Source organism: Drosophila eugracilis, unplaced genomic scaffold (assembly GCF_018153835.1).
Source record: "Drosophila eugracilis isolate 14026-0451.02 unplaced genomic scaffold, ASM1815383v1 contig_2153, whole genome shotgun sequence".
In the NCBI taxonomy this organism is placed as follows: domain Eukaryota; kingdom Metazoa; phylum Arthropoda; class Insecta; order Diptera; family Drosophilidae; genus Drosophila; species Drosophila eugracilis.
Window position 1 is genome coordinate 157,808 of NW_024573037.1, and position 19,418 is coordinate 177,225.

Here is a 19,418-nt window from a genome sequence, read left to right on the forward strand (position 1 = left end):
CTATAAATATATATATACGAGTATATGCATATATATCTGACGCCGGTGCAGATTTTTCACTTCGTGAAAATGGAATAGAAATAATAATTTACTTACACATTTCGAACATGTTCAATGTAAGATTTTACAATTTTACAATCGTTTTGTTGTTGTTTAGTTCAGATATAGAAATAAAAAATGTAATTAATTGCATATCGTAATTGATTTTTGCAAATGCAATATATAACTTAAGAACTTAAACCCAAATATTGGCATTTTGCTTTTAACCCCTTAGCCATCTTGACATTTTAAGAACTTAGCGTGTAGTGTTGTCTTGTTGATAGGAAAGTCAGTCAGTCCTTAGTTCTTCTAAACTACTGTTTTAAATATCTTTCTTACCATCGTCACCATAATCTTCCTCAGCCTCCTCCTCTTCTGTATCGGTTGACTTGGATTTTCCTAAGCTTTTCAGCTTTTTCCGCTTGGCAGCGTTTCGTCTACGAGCTAGAAAGGGTACATTTATTTAATATATATATTATTATTAGTGATATTAAGTGATAGTTACCCTCCATTATGTGCATTTTTTCTTCTTCCGTTGTTCGCTCCTCGGCTAGGATTACCTCCTCTGCAATAACAGCAAAGTTCAGTGATTGGTGTTTGGTTTTAACAAGCAAATCGATTTGATCAACACATAAGCAGAAAGGATATATGTATGTACTATATAGTTGATGTAGGCAAGTATATATATATAGTATATGAGGGAGTTATGAAGGATATGTGTGTCCATATTTCCACGATAACTAGTTTAATTTCCAGAGTATATTCAGGAATTTATTTACTTTCAATTTGGCAAATATATATTGGGGCTTTAAAGGGGGCTTAGTTCTATGAGGAGGGGGTTGCTAAGAATGTGCCAAAAGTGCTGGCTATTCAGAAACATCTTCATACAACATGTAGTTATTAATATAAACATATGAATATATCCTTATTTGATATGACAGATTTCAAATGAATGATATTTGAAGTTGAAGTTGAAGTTGAAGTTGAAGTTGAAGTTGAAGTTTCAAAGCCTGAATTAAAGTGGAAGAGGAAGGAAGTTTTCTGGAAGTTCCAAACCAATTTCGTTTTCAAAGTTCGGGAATACCTTCATGGATAAATTATATATATAAATGTGTGTTTAGATGAATGTATAATGAGATGATATTTGTGTATGAGAATTAATCATAGTTAGTGTATAAATATATATATATATAGATTTACAAACAAGAAATAGGGGTAAATACTATACCAGCTTTACAAATCCATTCAACATAGCCGTTTAACTCTCTTTCTAGTTGCTGCTGCCTTCTAAGTTTAAGAAACTCTTGTCTATTTTCTACTTTTTCTCGTTCTTTTGCGAATTCACTACAAAAAATAATTAAATAGAACGTGATAAACCAAAAAAACAGGATTGATTGATTCTTTGCTAATAAACGTTCATATGTATGCTTTGGTATCACAATATCAAAGTTCACACCAAACTCTTTATCGTTTCTGTACGAGTGTATGTTGTATAATCAGTTCAAAATTAAAACAAAAATCAAATATTTAAAAAGAAAACTAAACAGATTTCAGTGCCTCCTTAAAATACACAACAAACGGGCATCAACAGAAAACCATTTACTGGAAATTAAGTAACATAAATAAAGACAATTTAATATATATATATGTATATTACTCTCTGTTTTTGGCGTCGTCCACGACAAGACCTTTCAATGAGGCCAAAAGTCAAGGAAACGTTTAGATTTAGATTCAGATATATATATATATATATAGAAAAGGGAATGTGTGAGATTATATGAGTGCATACAAGCATATATAAAGATGATTTATTTGGTGGCATAGAATGATGATGCCATAGCCTCATCGGGATTCCAATAACTCGGATTTTGGCCCTGGTTACGCTGGGAGTCTCTGAGTCTAGATCGATGGCGATGGCGATATTAAAACCGGGGACAGAACATATTTGATATTGATGGGAATATTGATAGGTGCACTGGTTACTCAGTGTTAATAAAGTGTATATTAGGATAGTGTTACTCTATATAGCCGAGATCGAGAACGAGAACGAGAACGAGAACCGAGACTCAAACAATCGCTGGCGGGGGGATAATTCTATATAACTGGAGGTTAGTTAAGATGGCTAACTTGTTTTTGTAGAAGGATTAGTTTTAGTTTATTAAGGCTGTTAGGGTTAACAACTTTATCGCTATGGGTTAAGTGTATATAGCAAAATGCAGAGAATATAATTATTATATATTAAGTATACGCACTGGAGAGTATATATTTAGTCGATTTGGTTGAACTATATAGTGGGGTGAACACAGCATTTCGCAGTTAATAATTATTAATTCGGTTCATTGGAAGTTTGTTTTTTATATTATTTATTTTGGGTACCAGAACTCTGATTTTTGTAGCCAGGGGATTTGCTTGCGATCTATTTTTAGGAATACATAACTCTAGCAGTAACAAGTTTCTTTATTATAAACGTTGGGAGGAAGTAGTTAGTATTGGGACGGAGTTTGCTTTTTGGGCTTTTAATTAGATATGGGGTGTTTATAAGATCAATGAACTGCCGCTCGGATATTCGATAACAAGCGAGCAGAGTAAGTAAGTTTTTTTTGCCAATATTAAGTTATTGCAGGTTGTGTTTGTATGACTTTCGGGTTTTGATAATGGCAGTTTACTTTGGTTGCACTTAGATATAGATCTAGTTGTATAAACCTGCTTGCGTGATCCAGTCAAGGTACGAGACCATTGCTGTCTGAAACATGGCCCGAAAGCGGCATTTCTGAAACTCCATGCGACGTTCGACACGATTACGTTCGTTCGAAAACTCTCTGAATTCAGGAATACGATAGTTAAATATGCATATAACAGAAAGATTCCCATAAAATGAAAAGTATTAAATCAATCGAAACGAGAAGAATCGAAATTAATAAGTATCTCAAACACGTACATACATATATTTCTCAATCTTCTTGGTCTTTGGATAAATTTTCAAATAATTTACAATCAAATTGAATTCTGATTTTCTGATTTTTCGATTTTCTTTGTTTTTCGCACCCTTTATGCACATGCATGGAGCTCTAAATATGAAACCAATATATACATATGTATAATCTGGCAATCCTTTACAATATTTATATATCCCGTTTATCGAAAATATCGTTTATCGAAATAATCTAAACATATGTATGCAGTATTTTCAAATCCCATTTCAAAATATTGATTTCATAAACATAAGTAATTTAAATCATAATCAAAATTGAATGTGAACTGGTGTAGAAATGGTTTTATCGATAAATTATATCGATTTGTGATCAACTTACCCACTAAGGACACCAAGAACTAAGTTGAGCATAAAAAATGAGCCTATAACTATAAGAGGCACGAAATATATCCAATTAAATGCTGAACCTAATGCGTCGTTGGTCTGTGAATTAGATATTAAATTAGTAGAATAATCGATAATATATTAAATAAGATCATAGAAGGTATACATAAAAAAAATCAGATCAGATCTTACCCAATACAGTATTGACGTCCAGCCCTCCATCGTGATACATTGGAATACGGTCAACATGGCAAATCCGATATTATCGAAACTCGTGATACCTGAATTTGGTCCCTCCCATTTTTCCAGACACATGCTTGTGGTGTTGTTGCATACAAAGGAGCCGGTTGCCTTTTCCGTGCTGTTGTCCGTGTTGCAAGGCGTCTCTGATTCGCCCTCCTTCACTAGTTTGTCTGTTTTTAACAATTAAATATATATATTAACTATATGCCTTTGGAATGTATATAGAGATTGTATTACTTGGATCTTCTAAGCTATAACAAGTCTTATGCAGTGCGCCCGAATAAAACTCGAGTCCAATGATTGCAAAAATTACGATTGCAAACAACACCAAGAGACCGATTTGCAGTAAAGGTGCCATCGCCTTGATTATAGATTTTAAAACTACTTGTAAACCTGTTCACGTTGTCATTTATCCAATCCAGAAGAAAGTTTTCGATTGATTAAGGAGATAAGATATTGAATTAGCAAAGATGGGTACTTAGTTTGGGTTTTACATTTAGAACAAGGTTGTTCTACGACAACCAACAACCACAAACAATCAGTCTATTTATAATGAAAATCAAAACTAAGTGGTTAACCACTCACTCTTACAAACTTCATGAAATTATAAACCAAAAGCACTTTCTTTTTAACACACAGTTAGGTTTCTGGTATAGGATCAATCAGAATAAAACAAAATGATTTACAACAACATCAAGAAGAAGTATAAAAGATTATTGATTATTTAAACATAGGAACTACTCACTAGGAATTCCAGACACTAATTTTAAGGGCCGTAGCACACGAATGGCTCTAAGTGTTCTTAGGTCTACCTCGGGCCCTATTTGTGGGTACTGTGTCATGAATCTGTTTGCAGACGTTAAGCGATCAAAATGAAGTTATATATAATGTATATATATAAATATATAATTTGATTAGCGATACTCAAGGAATACGAAGATCAAAAGAATATCACATTTAGACAATCATTAAATCATACAAGTACATAGGAAATCAAGAACTTTACATGTATCAAGTGCATCTTAAACTTCAAAACTTAAATCGAAAGCATAAAGCAAACTAAGAATGGTAAATACTATATTATTATTTAGAAAATAATAATTTAATTAACGATTAACGTTTAACGCGCGTTTAGTTCATATATTTCGCACACACAATGGGTTACCCAAGCGAAAACGCAGAATAGTTTATGTTTGCTCTCCATTCTTAGCATTTAAGATTAAGACTTTCTAATCTAAATGCTAAATGTTTTTGAAAGCAAATATAAACTATGATTTTTGGTCGGCTATAATATATAGAATATGAGATTTAAGGTTAACGGTTTAAGGCTATAGTTTAGAAGTTCTAATCAAACTTTTGCTTATAATAAGACATGGCTTTCTTCTAAGACAGTTTTAAGTAGTTCATCTTTATAAGCAAGATGAATTTCTGATAGTTTTACATCATTTTTCTAGAAAATCAAATAAAACAATAAATTAGAAAAAATGATAAATTACCTATTTGATATATCTAAACTTAATATCTATGTGCCAGCTATTTTTTGAAAATCAATAATATTCGCTATTCGTTTACCTCCTTTAAAGGAGGTTTATTAGATGACTTGCGAGCTGCGGTATATTTTGAATCGAATCAAGAGGCAGTCAAGACTTAAGGTCTTTCATTTGGTACCTATAACTAGCTTATATATATATTTCATAAGAGTTTTTGTGAAAACAAAAAATCCAATTAAAAACTCTACAAACGAAAAAAGTGAATACATATTTCTATTACGTAGTCTTAAGCTACAGATAACTAACATTTAACATATTAGATATACTTTATATATATTTTTGAAGTCACTATTAAGTAAATGTAATTATCTTGGAGTTCAATGCCATATTTTTAGCAGTAATAAAAAGCTACAAAGTGATAGCCACGTCTAAATCAAACATATATTTTATTTTTCAATATTTTTAACTCTTTTAATGTACTAAATTCATGGCTATCACTGTACATGAATTCTTTTGATTTTTATATCTATAAATAATACTACAAAATAACATCTCTAGTTTTGAATAAATAATACATAGCATCCTACTGATGCCATCTATTAGGTATATCTAATCCTATTTAGTTTTTCATGAAAAATTCCCATTTTTCACAGTCATGCTTTCGTTTTTATTGATCTTCTGAAGTAAAAGCTTATTAGAAGATTAAACCAAATCGAAAGCAGGAATGATTAATAATCATAGGAAACTTTAATAGCTACTTAATATATAACAAATTAGACTTTCACGATTTTAGCATCCTAACTTCTAAGATTGTTTCAGTTTATGCCGTTTCTTGCTACTCCTATTAGGAAATGAATGAAAGATAATATAACTAGCTTATACATATATATATATCATAAAAAGAAAAGTTTATATTAACTGGCCTAAGTTCGTTTGGTAATAGCAACTAATAGTTCAGACGATGGCTGATGTCTTACTTGGAATTCGGGATACGAGCTTCAGTGGGCGTAAAACACGAAAAGATCGTAACATACGCAGGTCAACGTCTATATTGGCCTCAGCAAATATCGTCATGGCTCTGATATTGACATAAGATATTGTCATTTGAACATATGGTAGAAGTTGTTATTAAATATAAATGCTTACTTAAGTTAAATACATGAAGTTAGGTTGGATTTTATCTGACAGTTTCCTTTTCAATTCAAAAAGTAATCAAACTCTTAAAGACTACACAGACATATCTTAATATAGTTTTTATAAAATATTACATTTTGTTTATCTTAAGACTAAAATTCTTAATCACAATGATTGATTCTTCAATTTAAAGTAAACTTATTATAATCGAGAGATATACATAAAGGTACATAGGTGAAATTAGTTTAGATTGAACATAAATAAAGTAAAGCTTGCACGGCGTGATTGACTTAATTTTAAAATAAAAAGTGCATATTTAGATAGATGGTGGTTAAGTTGATTATTTACCCCGTAACTACAACGAAAAAATCCATGATGTTCCAAATATTCCTGAGATAGGAGTGTTTATGCAGAACAAGCCCTAAGGCGAGGATCTTGAGCGACGCTTCTACACAGAAAATGCATAAAAAATAGGCCTCCGTTTTTTCCTATGTATTTCGTTACAGGATGACCAAATTGGTTATTAATCCCAGATTATGTTTGATTAAGTTAAGATCTTACCAATTTTTGAGCCAATACTGTCTTGTCGCCCCCTGGTAAGTGCTCCTCTAGTGCCAACACAACACAGTTGGCTATGATTGTCAATAACACAGCGTATTCAAAGGGCGGCCATTCTATGATGAATCGTGTGTACTTTCTAATTGGGTTATCCTCGGTTAGAATAAACAATGACGTCGGACCACCACCTGGTGGGTTTTCCTCTTTTTTCGGGCCACCCATTCTATCAGCTAAGCGATGGGCTCCCTTTCGACCCAAGTGCCCCCCGCCTAAGGAGTCCTGTTGATGCTCTGCTTGCACTACTTCCTGAGCCGCTTCCAACCTAAATAAAAGATGTGGTAAAGTCGGCAAATGGGTAAAAAATATTTCCACTTCCCATGGCAATTATCCACTAAAAAACTATTCAATTCAAATCAATTATTGTATTTATTACGTTTATGCTCAGCAATCGATCAATAATTAATTCAAAATTTAAATTACCCTTCTCGTTCCTTGAACTGTAATTTTCAATTTGGTTTTTAAGTTTAGAAAGTATGTTTGCTTGGAAGTTAAGTTTTTAAATCAATATTAGTACGGTTGCTTAATAATCCATAAATTTAACGATTTTAAAATGTTTTCTTAAATGTTTTTCTTTACATATTTCATAATCAGCAAAGAAATGTAACTAACTTTGTTCTTAACGTTTGCCAACTTTAAACATAAATCAAAAACATTACTCATACGCCTTGTGGTTTAATCTTTGACGTGATCTTTGTATTTAATTCTTTGTAAGCTTTATAGTTTCGTTTAGTTTTAAAATAGTTGAGCATAAATTTGATAAATTATTTAAGTTGGCTTCGGTAAGCCGAAGTCTGTTGTTGTTTAACTTTAATATTGGAACATTTTATTGGATATCGAGTCAAATTTTAATAGCATTCAAAAGTGGATAGCTAAAAACGTGTAAAACCAAAAAATGCAATAGCATTGCATTTTAAAATGATTATGGAAAGTATGTTTACGGTTTTACAGTTTTCTAATACATCCGATTTAGGATTTTTTCCTTTAAATCATTCAAATCATGGCAATCTTCATTAGGAACTTTCACCAATATATGATATGAATATGTTTTGTATTAGAAAGTATACAGCAAATAGTATAGTTTTATATAGTAGTAGCCTATATAGTGTAGTTTTAGGACAAATCAATTGATTTTGTTCATAAATCAAATAAGATAAAGACACATACCGTCACTGTATCCAATTTCTGATACTTTTGTAACGACCGCTCGGCCATAATTATATTAAACAAGGTCAACCACAATACGCATTTGTCGGGAGTGACACGCCGTCCGTATGGAACGATAGCGGCAACTGGACATTTAGCTCGCGAGTCCGATTTGCTGTTTCCTAATGATAACTGGAGGATGGAGGATGGATGCTGGCGATTGGAGGCTGGAGGATGAAGGAATCCGGATCCAAATCGTCCTCGTCCCGTATCAGTAGTATCCCTCGATCGTTACTTCTTGTTTTTGCTTTTATTTACTGATGTGTGTTCTTTTAGTCTTAGGTGTTTTATTTGCTTTCTCTTGAATGGCTCTTTGATTTTTAGTCTTTTATTATCTTTATTTGTATTTGTTAGCTTTTTAGCATTTCCACCGTGTTATTAATATTATTGTTGCACTTAAACTGAATGAAATTTGGAATTTGATTAGACATTACAAACACACACACACTAAATTTGATTTGGGCACGTTGTTTTCTTGTTAAATTGATCAGCTTTCTATATAATCGTATTTAGTTTGGATGGCTTGCGGCTATTTCGGCATTTGGCGATGTTGTGCTACTTATTTTGCCAACCAACCGATAATTATGATGCGCTCGGGTCAATTCAGTTCATGACCTATTGAAAACATGCTCATACACTCGCGCACGAACATATACACACACACACACATATACATATGTATATGGTTTGGTGGGGATATGGGGAAATTCGGGTTTGCATACGAAATGCATGGTCAGTGTTATTTGAATTCTATATTTTCGGATATATGACCCATAGATAGAGGTATAAAAGAACATATGGGGTTATGGGTTATGGCTTATGGGATTGCAGATGTAGTTATTTCGGTTATTGGTATAAAATTCCATTACTGGAACACGCCATGAATGAAAAAGTTAGGGGATGAAAAAGCCAGAGGCTGAGAATGTGTCTGACACACATACATATATACATAACTCTCTGTACATATATGTACAGAGCCAACGAAAAAGCTCAATAGAGAGCGACTGTGGTGAGTTGTGAAACGGTGAGATTCACTTCACTGGAAGGAACAAATTGTGTGTTTCCTTTTTTTGAAAACTTGTTTACCTTTTTGTGACCTTTTTTTGAATAAAAAGAGTCTCAATATCAGTCATTTCTAAATATATTTGGAAGTGCTTTATGTTTACAGTTATGCAGTGATTAGTAAACTATATTTATTTGCTTTTTTCCAGCTGATAAGAAGAATTGGCATTTGCAAAATTTCAACTCTCTTTATTCCACTCATACACACACACACACACGAACACAGATGAACCGGCAGGAGCTCGCTCTCTTTTCGCACTCTCTGATTTCAGCAATCACTGGGTCATATCGATAACGATAACATGCAGCCAACAAAAAAATCGCTTGCCTACTTTTAAGGGCTCAGTAAATCAGTTTAGAATTTACATTTATATTACATTTAAAATGAATTGGAATGAGGAACTTTCGAAATGATTAAAACCTTAGCTAGTCTTTGCTTTCAAAAATATATTTCTCTGGGACCTGATATAAATCTAACACTCTTTTTTCTAGTGACGTCACCGGACACAATTGTCTGCCTGGGTTTTTTTTTATGTTGACGATGTTTTTGGAAAGAGTATGGAAGTATGAGAACGGGGCAGAAGCTATACATCTGTATGTACTGTCGCTCTGTGACTATAATCGGGCGACAGTGGGACCAACGAACCTGTAATTGCCAAAAATAAACAGCCCCTTTCACATTAACACAATTACTATTAAGGTTGCTCCAATTTCTTGACGCAAATGTCACATTTTTTTTTTTTTGCTTACAACTTAAAGGGTTTATTGGGTGAAACTAGATATGTTGTTATTCTTTAGTTACAGAACACACACACACACACACACTAGACAATATTTGTTCATATGTTCATATTCTATGCTAAACATGACCATTGTTCAAAGAAGAGAGACAAATAAATACTTTTTTCACTTCCGTGTAGAAGGGAATAATAATTCCGGTTTGGGGAATTACATATAGAAGTGTGTAAAAAACGACTAGTTGTAGAACTAAAAAAGCTATCTATTTTAAATACTATAAAGGCAGCAATGAAATTAAATGTTTCCTGATTTGCTTCATCAATTCATTCACCTCGAATGTGCGTGTACACGTCACAAAAATAAACGATATATGTACCGATAGCCGCTGTGGCTAAAAAACCCCAAAACTCCATATCTCCTTTTCTTTTTTGCCTTCAGCTTTGGCTTTAGCTTTTCCTTTTTGCCAGTTGCCTTTGCCTTTGCCTTTGCCTTTGCTTTTCCTCCTCTTGCCACTTGCCACATCCACTTCCACAACCATCCACCGCAATATATAGCACCACCGACGCAACATTCCGCCCGTTGTGCTACCGACCCGCTGACCCAATCCCAGCGACTATATATATATATACACACAGATATATATATATATATATTTATACATATATCAGGGGATATATGTATGTGTGTGTGGTGCGTTCATGGGGCTTGTTAACTTTAACTTTTACAACTGGTTTTTAAGGATAGGTGTTTTTTATAACAAGGACTGAGCACAGAAACTAGGATATATATATGTATATATATATCCCTAAAATAATAATTAGATCTGGGGTGAAACACACACACAACCAGAGGTCGTTTATTGGCTTCAGTTTAGACCGAATAATGCTTTCTTTTCACTTGGTTTTTCGTTCTCATTCTTATTTTTTTAGCTGTCCTCGTCGCTATTTCCATTTCGACATTTTCCCGTTTTGCCTTTTCACGTTTTTTCCAACTATATTTCTTTCTTTCTTTCGTTTTTTTTTTTTTTTCTTGGTTTGGATGTTTGTAGTTTTATTTTCACCACTCGACCCGAATTCGGATGCCAGCGCACACAACTTTCGAAATGTGGAATTTTCACAGAGCACTTATATAGCACCGCAAGGATTTGTTAACACCTCCATGGCAATGGGGGCTATAATATTCAACCGTTTTCTTGGCTGGACACATATATATATATATATATTTGCTGATTAACTAGCGAATCGGAAAAAATAAAAAACAAAAAACCGCTTTATATACGGGGAGCTGTCAGCACCGACTTTGTCTCACCAGTTGGACGAAAAACTCAACAAAACGCAAGACTTCAACTCGGCGACTTTGTATCACATACTACCACATCGCCAGGGACCACACATACGCACATAAAAAAAAAACGAAAGCCAAGAAGCAAGGAAAAAATGAGCACCAGCCCTGCGCTCTGCGTCCGCCCGAAAGCTACACCCCAAGCTCTGGTTCAAGCTCAACTGACGGGGTGGACACACTGGCCAGCTAAAGCGATGGCTAAGGCGCTTGCGCGTCCCTAAGGGAAGCCTGCTTTGCTACCGTTACATTTCGCTGACTGAGCTTTAAGTTTCGCTTGCTTATTCACCTGTATTCAACGAAACTATTGTTGATTTCAAATATCCTAAATCAGGAAAACATCGGTTTTGTTGAGTTTATGAGGCTATCAAAGACATTCAATTATCACCAACTGAACCTTTTTCAAATTTATCGTTTGATATAATTGACTATCTCTTAATCTATTGACTTAGCTTTAAGCTTCACCTGCTTTCTACCAATATTTAACGAAACCATCGCTATTTGAGAAGCCCGGGCTTGCTTTATGCTTCTGGTTTTGAAAATACTAAACCTCGAATGCTTTTCTTAATCATTAATAAACGAATCTAAAAGAGTTTGCAAGAGAAAGACTTTCCTATATACAATTTTTTTCTTGTTTTCACAAGTTCTCAAAAATTCTTATAAAGATCGATAAGTCATATTGATAAATATATACTGGATATAATATCCTTAAAAAGGTTTTTGAATCTACTCACATTATGTCTCCCAGATTGGGCCGAGTCTGGACAAGAGCAAAGCTTTCCGGCGCCCGGCGCCTTTTGTTGGACCCCTGCATCGGGTAGTGTGTGCTCCGCCGGATGACGCCATCGCCGATGATGGCAATATTGTCATCCAGGCTGTTGATGTTGCTAATGGTCAATCGCGCCATAGGTGATGAGCCCCTTCTTCGACGAGCTCCCACACCGCCAAGCATTCTGGGATTCGTTAAATCGTACTTTACACTGCACTAAATATGCTCCAGATATGGCCATTTCTGTATAATATTTCATTTACGAACCGGTCACGTACACAATTACAATGGGTCGGTCACACAAAACTGGAGATCTTCTGGAGATTGCGAGTGTTCACGAAAAACCACAGGGCCTAGAGCCCCGGATTAGATGCACCAGCTGCCACGGTCCGAATGAAACTGATAGTCGTTGGGGAAACGGCTGTTGTCGATGCCCCAAACAGCCCAGCAAAGATAGATAACCGCCCAGATGGCGATGACGACGATTGCGGCTGATGACGTGCTTGATAGTAGTCAGCATATGCGCAGTGCAGGCTACCGTTGGCAATTAAGGGGCCAGGTGTCCACGGGACAAATCCACTCACACGGCCAGGCCACCCACTCCGGATATTGACAGCTTCCTTTGTTCATGAGAGCCCTCCACACTGATAACAAAATCATAGTAAATACAAACTATATCATAAATTAATTAACATTACACGTACCTGTGATATACTTTTTTAGGGTCAGGGTGTATATATAGTATATAGTTATGAGGAGTTAAGGTTGATATATTCTGTTGATTTCTCTTGAAAAGTGTAAACTTTTCTTTAATTTATTATATGCGTTGCCTTAATGTCTTAATTAAAAATGTAATTCAATTGCCGGTATCATAATTTGCATTGATGAAACTATAAAAAAAAACCGAAATCGACTTAAAACCCCGAGAACTTGGAATGCCCATTGGGCTATCACAGCGCTTATTTAGAAATGTTATTACCATACACATTTCGGATGTGATTTAAATTATGAAGGCCGTGATCCAATCGAGAAACTTGGCTACGTCAGCATATATGATGTACTGATTCTTACAGCAAAGCTTATGGCTTGATCCTGAATCTTGTGACTCAACGGCAGGCAGGGCAGCAGACACAGTGCCACGCAGCATCCAGCGATTGTTTCGCATGATAAACAGGCCAGCTCCCGAAATTCCGGTGTAAAAGCTGGCACTTCTATGGTGCGAATCTCTCTCCTCCGCCTGGATGCCAGCGCAAAAAGTTCGGTTGGAGGAGAGACTGCGAAAGTGGGCATTCGCTCCGAAGCACTCAGCATTACTGACAACTGGGGCTTTAACTACCTTTGGGGCACTGGTGTCGGTGGGTTTCTTGACTGGAGCCACCGATGACAACTTATGATCATGCGTCCCATTTGATCTATCAAAGCTCCAGCCAATGACGATGCCCTGCTCGCCCACAATGTACTCTGCCTTGCTGGAACCCGACCAAAGGCAAGCGGGCCGAATGAATGTGTTAAACCTAGATAAAGGTATAGCAAATGTATGATTCTAAATTTAATATGGATTGACTTACCGAACTTCGTCCTTCAGCATGATCACGGCAATATCCGCATCGTAGCTGCTAAGCTGGCTATTGAAATCGGGATGAATGTAAATGCCATCTACAGGAGCCGCCAGTGAGCCCTCCTCATTCCAGTTCTTCAGATTGTGCCTGCCCAGGAAAACGAGCACCTCGTTGGAGGTGTAGCGCTTGTTGAACAACTCGAAGCAGTGCGCCGAACTGATTACCACACGTCCTGAGACGAGCGTTCCACCGCACTGAAAATCCAAGGAGGTCAAATTATTCACATAGATGGCCGCCAACCAAGGCCAGGAACCCCTGGTGATCGACGGCAAGCTCTTAGTGTCATCTAGGGAATCATTATCTTCTGTTTCCGTTTCCGTTCCGTCCACGAAATGCTCCAAGCCATCAACATCTTCATCGTCATCAACAAAAACTGGCGATGTGATGGCATCCGAGCTTTTTGCATCGATTTCGCTGTAAATAGAATCCTTTCTTTGGGATAACCGAAAATCAAGATCCCTATCGATGCGTCCACAATTCTCCTTGGGCACCTGGGCAAAGGGTTTTCTACAAAATCGGGCATTAAGTAAGGAATGAATGACAAGATCATATAGGTTTTAACCGACCAAAATCCGGATGCATACTTCTTGAACTGGATGTGCTGCGAACTTGGAGACTTCTCGTCCATTTCTTCTGTCTTCTCAGTATCCAGTAGCAGGGAACTCTTCTTATCAGGAATAAAAGATAATTTCCTGATGTGCTCCAACTGGATTTGGGTCATGAAGATGCTGTGCTCTGTGCGGGCAAACAAATCAAGGATTAAATTGTGGCTCCACAAAATTTCAATGATACGCACCACCGGATCCAAAGCAGATCACATGATTGTTGGCGGACATGAGCAGGAGTTTGGGTGGGAAGTGATGCTTGGGAAATCGAATCTTGTAGAGAACTGGAGCACTCTGGGTGAACTTACCGCGGGTCAGTAGCTCGATTTCACCCAGATAGTTCTATGTGAGAAAGTGAATTTGGTCCAGTAGAAAGTATCAATTTTTTACTTTACCTACCGTGGTTGGCTTTCCCCGCATCGACAGAGTAACCTTGATGTGGAGCGGCTGGTGGCCATCGGGACTGCGAACGGCCATCAACCCAAACCATTCGCTTCCATCGAAGCGGTATTGAAATATCTTGGGACACGGACTGATCGGCATACCCTGAGCGACTGCCTTGGACACGTGCTCGATGCAGAGGATAAGGATGACCATCAGGTGCAACCTCATCTCAATTTCTGAATTACTGTTGAAAAACTTTTCACTCAAACCAAACGTAAACAATTCCGCGATCGCCGTGAAAGCTTTAGAAGTCTGGCAACGCTGTGAACTTTCAAATTTCCCCAGTTACAGAGCTGCCACACTCATAAAATACCCTCCGTTACTTCATTCACAAAAAATACCCCAAGCGGGGTGGACGCGAAAACTATAGTTCTGTGTGAAAGATCGGATTTGGTTGGAAAGATCGGATTTCAGTTGGAGGATATATATTCCGCACTTTACATACCGTGGTTGGCTTACACGACATTGATATCGTAGCCTTGATGTGAAGCCGTCGGGACCGCGAACGGACACCAATCCGAACCATTCGCTTCCATTGAAGAGCTACACTGGATAAATGCCTCGGACACGTGCTTGATACACATGATCAGTATGGCCAACAGGTACTACCACGTCTAGATTTCTGAATATCTTTTCACTTAAACCAAACGTAAACAATGCCGCCATTGCCGTAAAAGCTTTAGAAGTCTGGAAACGCTGTGCATTTTTTTTAATTTACCCAATTACAGAGCTGCCAGATAAATTAACATCCTCCGTTACTTTAAATACAACAAACACCCCAATCGAGGTGAAAACTTTTTGTTTAAAAATTCCGTTTTGTGCTTTTAAAATTTGATTAACTTGTTATTTGGTCTTAAAAAATCATTTATTTTGATATTTCCTTTTTAATTAAACTAAAACTATTTACAAAGAGTTCGAGTGTTGATATTCAACCTCCAAATTGGAGAAGAGCATTTATTTTAATTAAATCGCTTTACTTATTAGACAAATTCATCCTCTTCGCCATAGCTAAAGCCATCCTCGTTCTCCTCGTTGCCAAAGAAACGTTCTAAATCCTGTTCGGCCTCCGCCGGAGCAGTGTCGGCGGTCAGCAGCTGGTCCTGATCCTCTGGACAGCCACGGCAGCGACTCTCGTTGATCCCATAATTGAGACAATTTTCGCCAACACATTCGCAGCATCCGTCATGGAACCATCGATAGCTACTGGCTCCCATGCTTTCGCATTGCTGACGGCACTTGTTCGACCGGATGCACGAGTTCACATATATCACCGTGCACAGTGTAACGCTTCCGTTTCCGCTATCACTACTTCCGCCCTGGACACGTTGCTTAAAGCCGGCACGCATTGAAAACCTTATAGTGGACCATCCATCGTCATCCACAGCTGTAATAGTGTCGAATAGCTCTGGCACTCCCTCAATGTCGCCGATCTCCGATCTCTGTGTCAACGATGGCAATGCATCCTTGTGCTTAGGACACATATCCAGGCAGCCACAGCATTCGATATATAGTTCTCCAAGGCAATTCAAGCAATCCTTGCAGCAATGGCAATCGTTCAACTTGCACTGACAGCTTTGGGTGATCAGGCACTTGGACACCACCGATCCGCAAACCACCTCGTTGCAGCCATCATCGTTAGCCAACACGGGCCAAGGGACTAAGCTGGTAAGTAGCAGGATATAGTGGTAGAGCAACTGCATTCTGGTCGAGATCTCGAGATCTAATGGCACATCAGCATTTTTTCGGCATGTCTTTATATAGCTATGACGTAATGTTTAACCTGGACAGATGGTCAGGTAGTGGGCTTATCCTTACCGCAATCCTCTAATCCTTAAAGTCCGCAAAAAACAGGTAGTGCAGGGTCATTTAAAACCATTTAGAGCCAACACCTCCATAAAAATAGGCTAGATAAGGGATGCTCTGTTGGTTTGGTTTAACTTTGTAGGCAGATTTTGGCCTTTGACCTGTCTTATTGATTTATATTAAGTGTCATAAAACCAAAAAATCCCAACCACAAAACAGGTATTTCTGGTTAATATAAGCCGAATCTCAACCAAATAGTTACCAAATATGATGTGGAATTTCCTTGGAATTTTCCATTAAAAATATTTTGTTTTTAACAATTTTTATAATTATCTGCATTGGAAATTTACATTTTAATTTACAATCAACTGTATAATTTAGTAACTAATTAATGAATCTATCAAACGTTTGGCCAAGACTACTCGGCAGCTGGCTCTGGCACAGGTTCCGCTGGAGCTGAAGCCTCTGGCTCTGGCACCGGCGGTGGCGGCGGTGGTGCTTCTGCTGCGGGTGCTTCCTCTTTGGGCGCCTCGGCTGCCGCTTCTGGTGCTGGAGCTTCAGGAGCAGGAGCAGGAGCTGGTGCTGCTCCCTCCTCGGCAGCTCCTTCAGCGTGGGTTTCAGCTGCTGGTGCAGCTGGTGCAGCTGGTTCGCCTTCAACGGCTGGTGGCGCTTCTCCTTCTGCCGCAGCCACCGCAGCTGGAGCTTCTCCCTCGCCAGCGGGGGCCTCTGCGGCGGGAGCTTCGGCTTCGGCCGGTGGGGGTGGTGGTGCGGGTGCGTCGACGGCGGCAGCCACTGCTGTTGCGGTTTCTGGATCCATAGACTCTCGCATTTCGGCGGTCTTCTTGCTCTGTGGTGAATATCGAATTCTTGAGAAACTGCCAGCTATGATATTTAAAAAAAAAACTTACGCGTTTCCTCTTCTTTTCGGGTTCCACGACCACTTCCTCTTGAGGCTTGTAGTCCTCCGGGAAGAATTTAAGGGCCTCGTCCTTGCCAACAGTTACATTGGGACTGACATAGCTGGGTCCATAGGACACCAGCGACAGCATCATGTTGGATTGCACCTTGTTCACCTTCAGCACGATCTTGTCGTCCCTAAAAGAAGAAATTATAGAGATATTAATGTGAAATGAAGACTAATCCTGGTCAGAATACGTACGCGGAATGCGGACTGCCCTCGTATTTGTCCGTGGAATTGGCAATCAATTCGGCCTCTTCCGGTTCAGCACTGGTGAAGTAGCCATAGAGTGGTACATCGTCCTTATGCCGATCGACCACATGCATGATCTCCTTGCGCTTGGAGGCATCGAAGGCCATTATGACATGTGGTGGCTCCGGTTTGGGATCCGGTGGCAAGAATCCGGACGTTTGACCACGGAAGAAGACATAAATAAGAGCGGCATGGGTGCGTCGATTGTTTGGCACCCAAATGGGTGGCATTTTCACCGTTTTGGTGCGGGTGAGTGGCTTCGGTGGCTCCTCCTCCTTAACCTCCTGGGCTTCCTCTTCGTCCTCGACGACTTCGTCGGCATCGCCAATATCCATGTCGAAGCCAACCATTGAAGGCATTCCACCCATTGTATCGCCTCCGGGTGGTTCAGGTGCCTCCTCCTCACTGACCTCCTCCTCGTCGTCTATATCGGGTGCCTCCTCCTCGACCAAATGAGCTTCTTCGTGCATGACCGATTTGGTTTTTGGTTTAGCCTTCGCCTGGAGCAATCTAGCTTCCTCCTCGGAGCTAATCTCGTCGACCCAAACTTCGCCCTCCTTTAGCTCCACTTCGACCTTTAGTTTCATGGTGGTGATAATTGGTGGAATCACATGCTCCTCGGGTATATCTTCGGTGGGTGGACCCACTCGTTCCCTGGTCAATTCATGTGCGTAGGCCATCAGGACATTCGGTACAGTTCCGATACTCTCATCAATCTTCCAGAAGCACATAAGCAGCTCCTTCCCATCCAGCTGCTCAATAACATCCGCTGACAAGGGATTCTTGCACGAAAAGTTAACAATCTCGAATTGTTCGCTGGCCACCTGGATGACCCGACGATCCTTGCACTGCATCTTCAGCGGTTCAGCGGGTTCGGTTAGTTTCTTGAACATATCACGATTGACTTGAGGTCCAAAGACCGTTACACCAATATCCGGCATATTCTCCATTATGTGATCCGTCACCTGGGTAAGATAGTCCACTTGTTTCTTGTTCTTAATCTCACGCTCAATCCGCTCGGCCCTTTCAATGGCCTCCATTTTGATACGTTGCTGTTCCACCTCAATGGGCTGCAGTTCGTCCAGTCTATAGTTGGCCTGTCGTGGCACTCTTTGAACGACCTTCTCCAACTCCTTGGCTAGCATGCCCATCAACTTGGGCACATCCGGACCAAATATAATGTTAACGGCCCTACCACCCTGAAAGTTTAGTATGTGATTAATTTAAATGCGATTAAGTTAGTAATATTAGAAATTTCACTTGACTTACGGACACAAAAAGCCAGGTGGGTTCGCTCCTCTTATTGAACCTTTTAAGACTTGTGATGGTGTCCGATTTGCACTATATGAAAGGCATTTCATGATCTTAAGATCAATATATATAACTTAAAATTAACCCACAATAGCCAAATGCAAGTTGTCACCTCCAGACTCGAGCTTGAATTTTCGTAGGGAGCCCACCATCCCCTGGCAAGGACCACACCATTCCGAGTATACATCCAAAACTGGCGATATAACGAATATTTTTTTTAATATTTTTTGGGATTTTAAGTTATTTTTAAACCCACGTAGAAGACCTGGTCGCTCCATGAAACGCTCCAGTTCCTCATCCGTCTGGATGTCCGCCTGGAGTTGTTGTTGTGCCGCCTTCTTGGCCATCTAACCACAAATTTTGCTACCAATTTCTGAATTTATTTGAAAATTTATTTTAGCCCGATTTGTTTTTTTGTTTTTGTTGATGTTTTTTTTTTTTGAATGCCAAACCGAAACTGAATATTCCAAGAACTA

The 19,418-nt window shown here is 38.5% G+C and overlaps 4 protein-coding genes across 30 annotated transcripts in view; all 4 read right to left on the reverse strand.

Moving 5' to 3' along the window:
• Positions 1-12,133, reverse strand: part of LOC108102911 (voltage-dependent calcium channel type A subunit alpha-1) — a 53,847-nt gene extending 41,714 nt beyond the window's left edge. For 8 of the 26 annotated variants that reach the window (XM_017208143.2, XM_017208140.2, XM_017208141.2 and 5 more), the window contains exons 1-10: positions 8,005-11,219; positions 6,784-7,102; positions 6,571-6,710; positions 4,344-4,444; positions 3,836-3,991; positions 3,548-3,768; positions 3,351-3,454; positions 1,268-1,383; positions 545-604; positions 379-483 (exon numbers count right to left, since the gene is read on the reverse strand). In XM_017208143.2, the coding sequence (XP_017063632.1) occupies positions 379-483; positions 545-604; positions 1,268-1,383; positions 3,351-3,454; positions 3,548-3,768; positions 3,836-3,991; positions 4,344-4,444; positions 6,571-6,710; positions 6,784-7,002 (1,222 nt within the window). In that variant the 5' untranslated portion in view covers positions 7,003-7,102; positions 8,005-11,219. Of the gene's footprint in view, positions 1-378; positions 484-544; positions 605-1,267; positions 1,384-2,742; positions 2,859-3,350; positions 3,455-3,547; positions 3,769-3,835; positions 3,992-4,343; positions 4,445-6,065; positions 6,167-6,570; positions 6,711-6,783; positions 7,103-8,004; positions 11,242-11,915 lie in introns of those variants that run through there. The other 18 variants (XM_041818147.1, XM_017208148.2, XM_017208147.2 and 15 more) reach the window with 11 other exon arrangements.
• A 580-nt stretch (positions 12,134-12,713) lies between these two features.
• On the reverse strand, positions 12,714-14,867 carry LOC108102942 (serine protease gd). 2 transcript variants are annotated; one of them, XM_017208211.2, is made up of 5 exons: positions 14,574-14,867; positions 14,366-14,516; positions 14,154-14,304; positions 13,519-14,076; positions 12,714-13,464 (listed from the first exon to the last, which is right to left on the reverse strand). In XM_017208211.2, the coding sequence occupies exons 1-5, from the start codon at positions 14,784-14,786 to the stop codon at positions 12,951-12,953; spliced, it is 1,587 nt and encodes a 528-aa protein (XP_017063700.1). In that variant the 5' UTR covers positions 14,787-14,867; the 3' UTR covers positions 12,714-12,950. The 2 variants fall into 2 exon arrangements, with proteins under 2 accessions (XP_017063700.1, XP_017063701.1); XM_017208212.2 differs by having other exon boundaries at positions 14,565-14,867.
• Positions 14,868-15,598: 731 nt separating this feature from the next.
• Positions 15,599-16,318, reverse strand: LOC108102887 (protein twisted gastrulation). Its single transcript, XM_017208086.1, has one exon. It carries the CDS (start codon positions 16,316-16,318, stop codon positions 15,599-15,601), a length of 720 nt encoding a protein of 239 aa, XP_017063575.1.
• Positions 16,319-16,749: 431 nt separating this feature from the next.
• LOC108102940 (uncharacterized protein KIAA0754) lies at positions 16,750-19,402 on the reverse strand. The gene is made up of 6 exons (XM_017208209.2): positions 19,199-19,402; positions 19,032-19,135; positions 18,901-18,972; positions 17,581-18,830; positions 17,330-17,516; positions 16,750-17,268 (listed from the first exon to the last, which is right to left on the reverse strand). The coding sequence occupies exons 1-6, from the start codon at positions 19,287-19,289 to the stop codon at positions 16,840-16,842; spliced, it is 2,133 nt and encodes a 710-aa protein (XP_017063698.1). The 5' UTR covers positions 19,290-19,402; the 3' UTR covers positions 16,750-16,839.
• Between the last annotated feature and the right edge of the window lie 16 nt (positions 19,403-19,418).

Excerpts from the sequence above, each read along its gene's own strand:
- LOC108102940 (XM_017208209.2), bottom strand. The coding sequence starts at position 19,289 with ATGGCCAAGAAGGCGGCACAACAACAACTCCAGGCGGACATCCAGACG. Across the intron at positions 19,136-19,198 it reads GGAGCGACCAGGTCTTCTAC|TTTTGGATGTATACTCGGAA; the intron begins GTGGGTTTAAAA and ends TTATATCGCCAG. Across the intron at positions 17,269-17,329 it reads CCGAAAAGAAGAGGAAACGC|AGCAAGAAGACCGCCGAAAT; the intron begins GTAAGTTTTTTT and ends TATTCACCACAG.
- LOC108102942 (XM_017208212.2), bottom strand. The coding sequence starts at position 14,786 with ATGAGGTTGCACCTGATGGTCATCCTTATCCTCTGCATCGAGCACGTG. Across the intron at positions 14,517-14,564 it reads AGCCAACCACGGTAGGTAAA|AACTATCTGGGTGAAATCGA; the intron begins GTAAAAAATTGA and ends TTTCTCACATAG. Across the intron at positions 13,465-13,518 it reads ATGCTGAAGGACGAAGTTCG|GTTTAACACATTCATTCGGC; the intron begins GTAAGTCAATCC and ends ACCTTTATCTAG.
- LOC108102887 (XM_017208086.1), bottom strand. The coding sequence starts at position 16,318 with ATGCAGTTGCTCTACCACTATATCCTGCTACTTACCAGCTTAGTCCCT.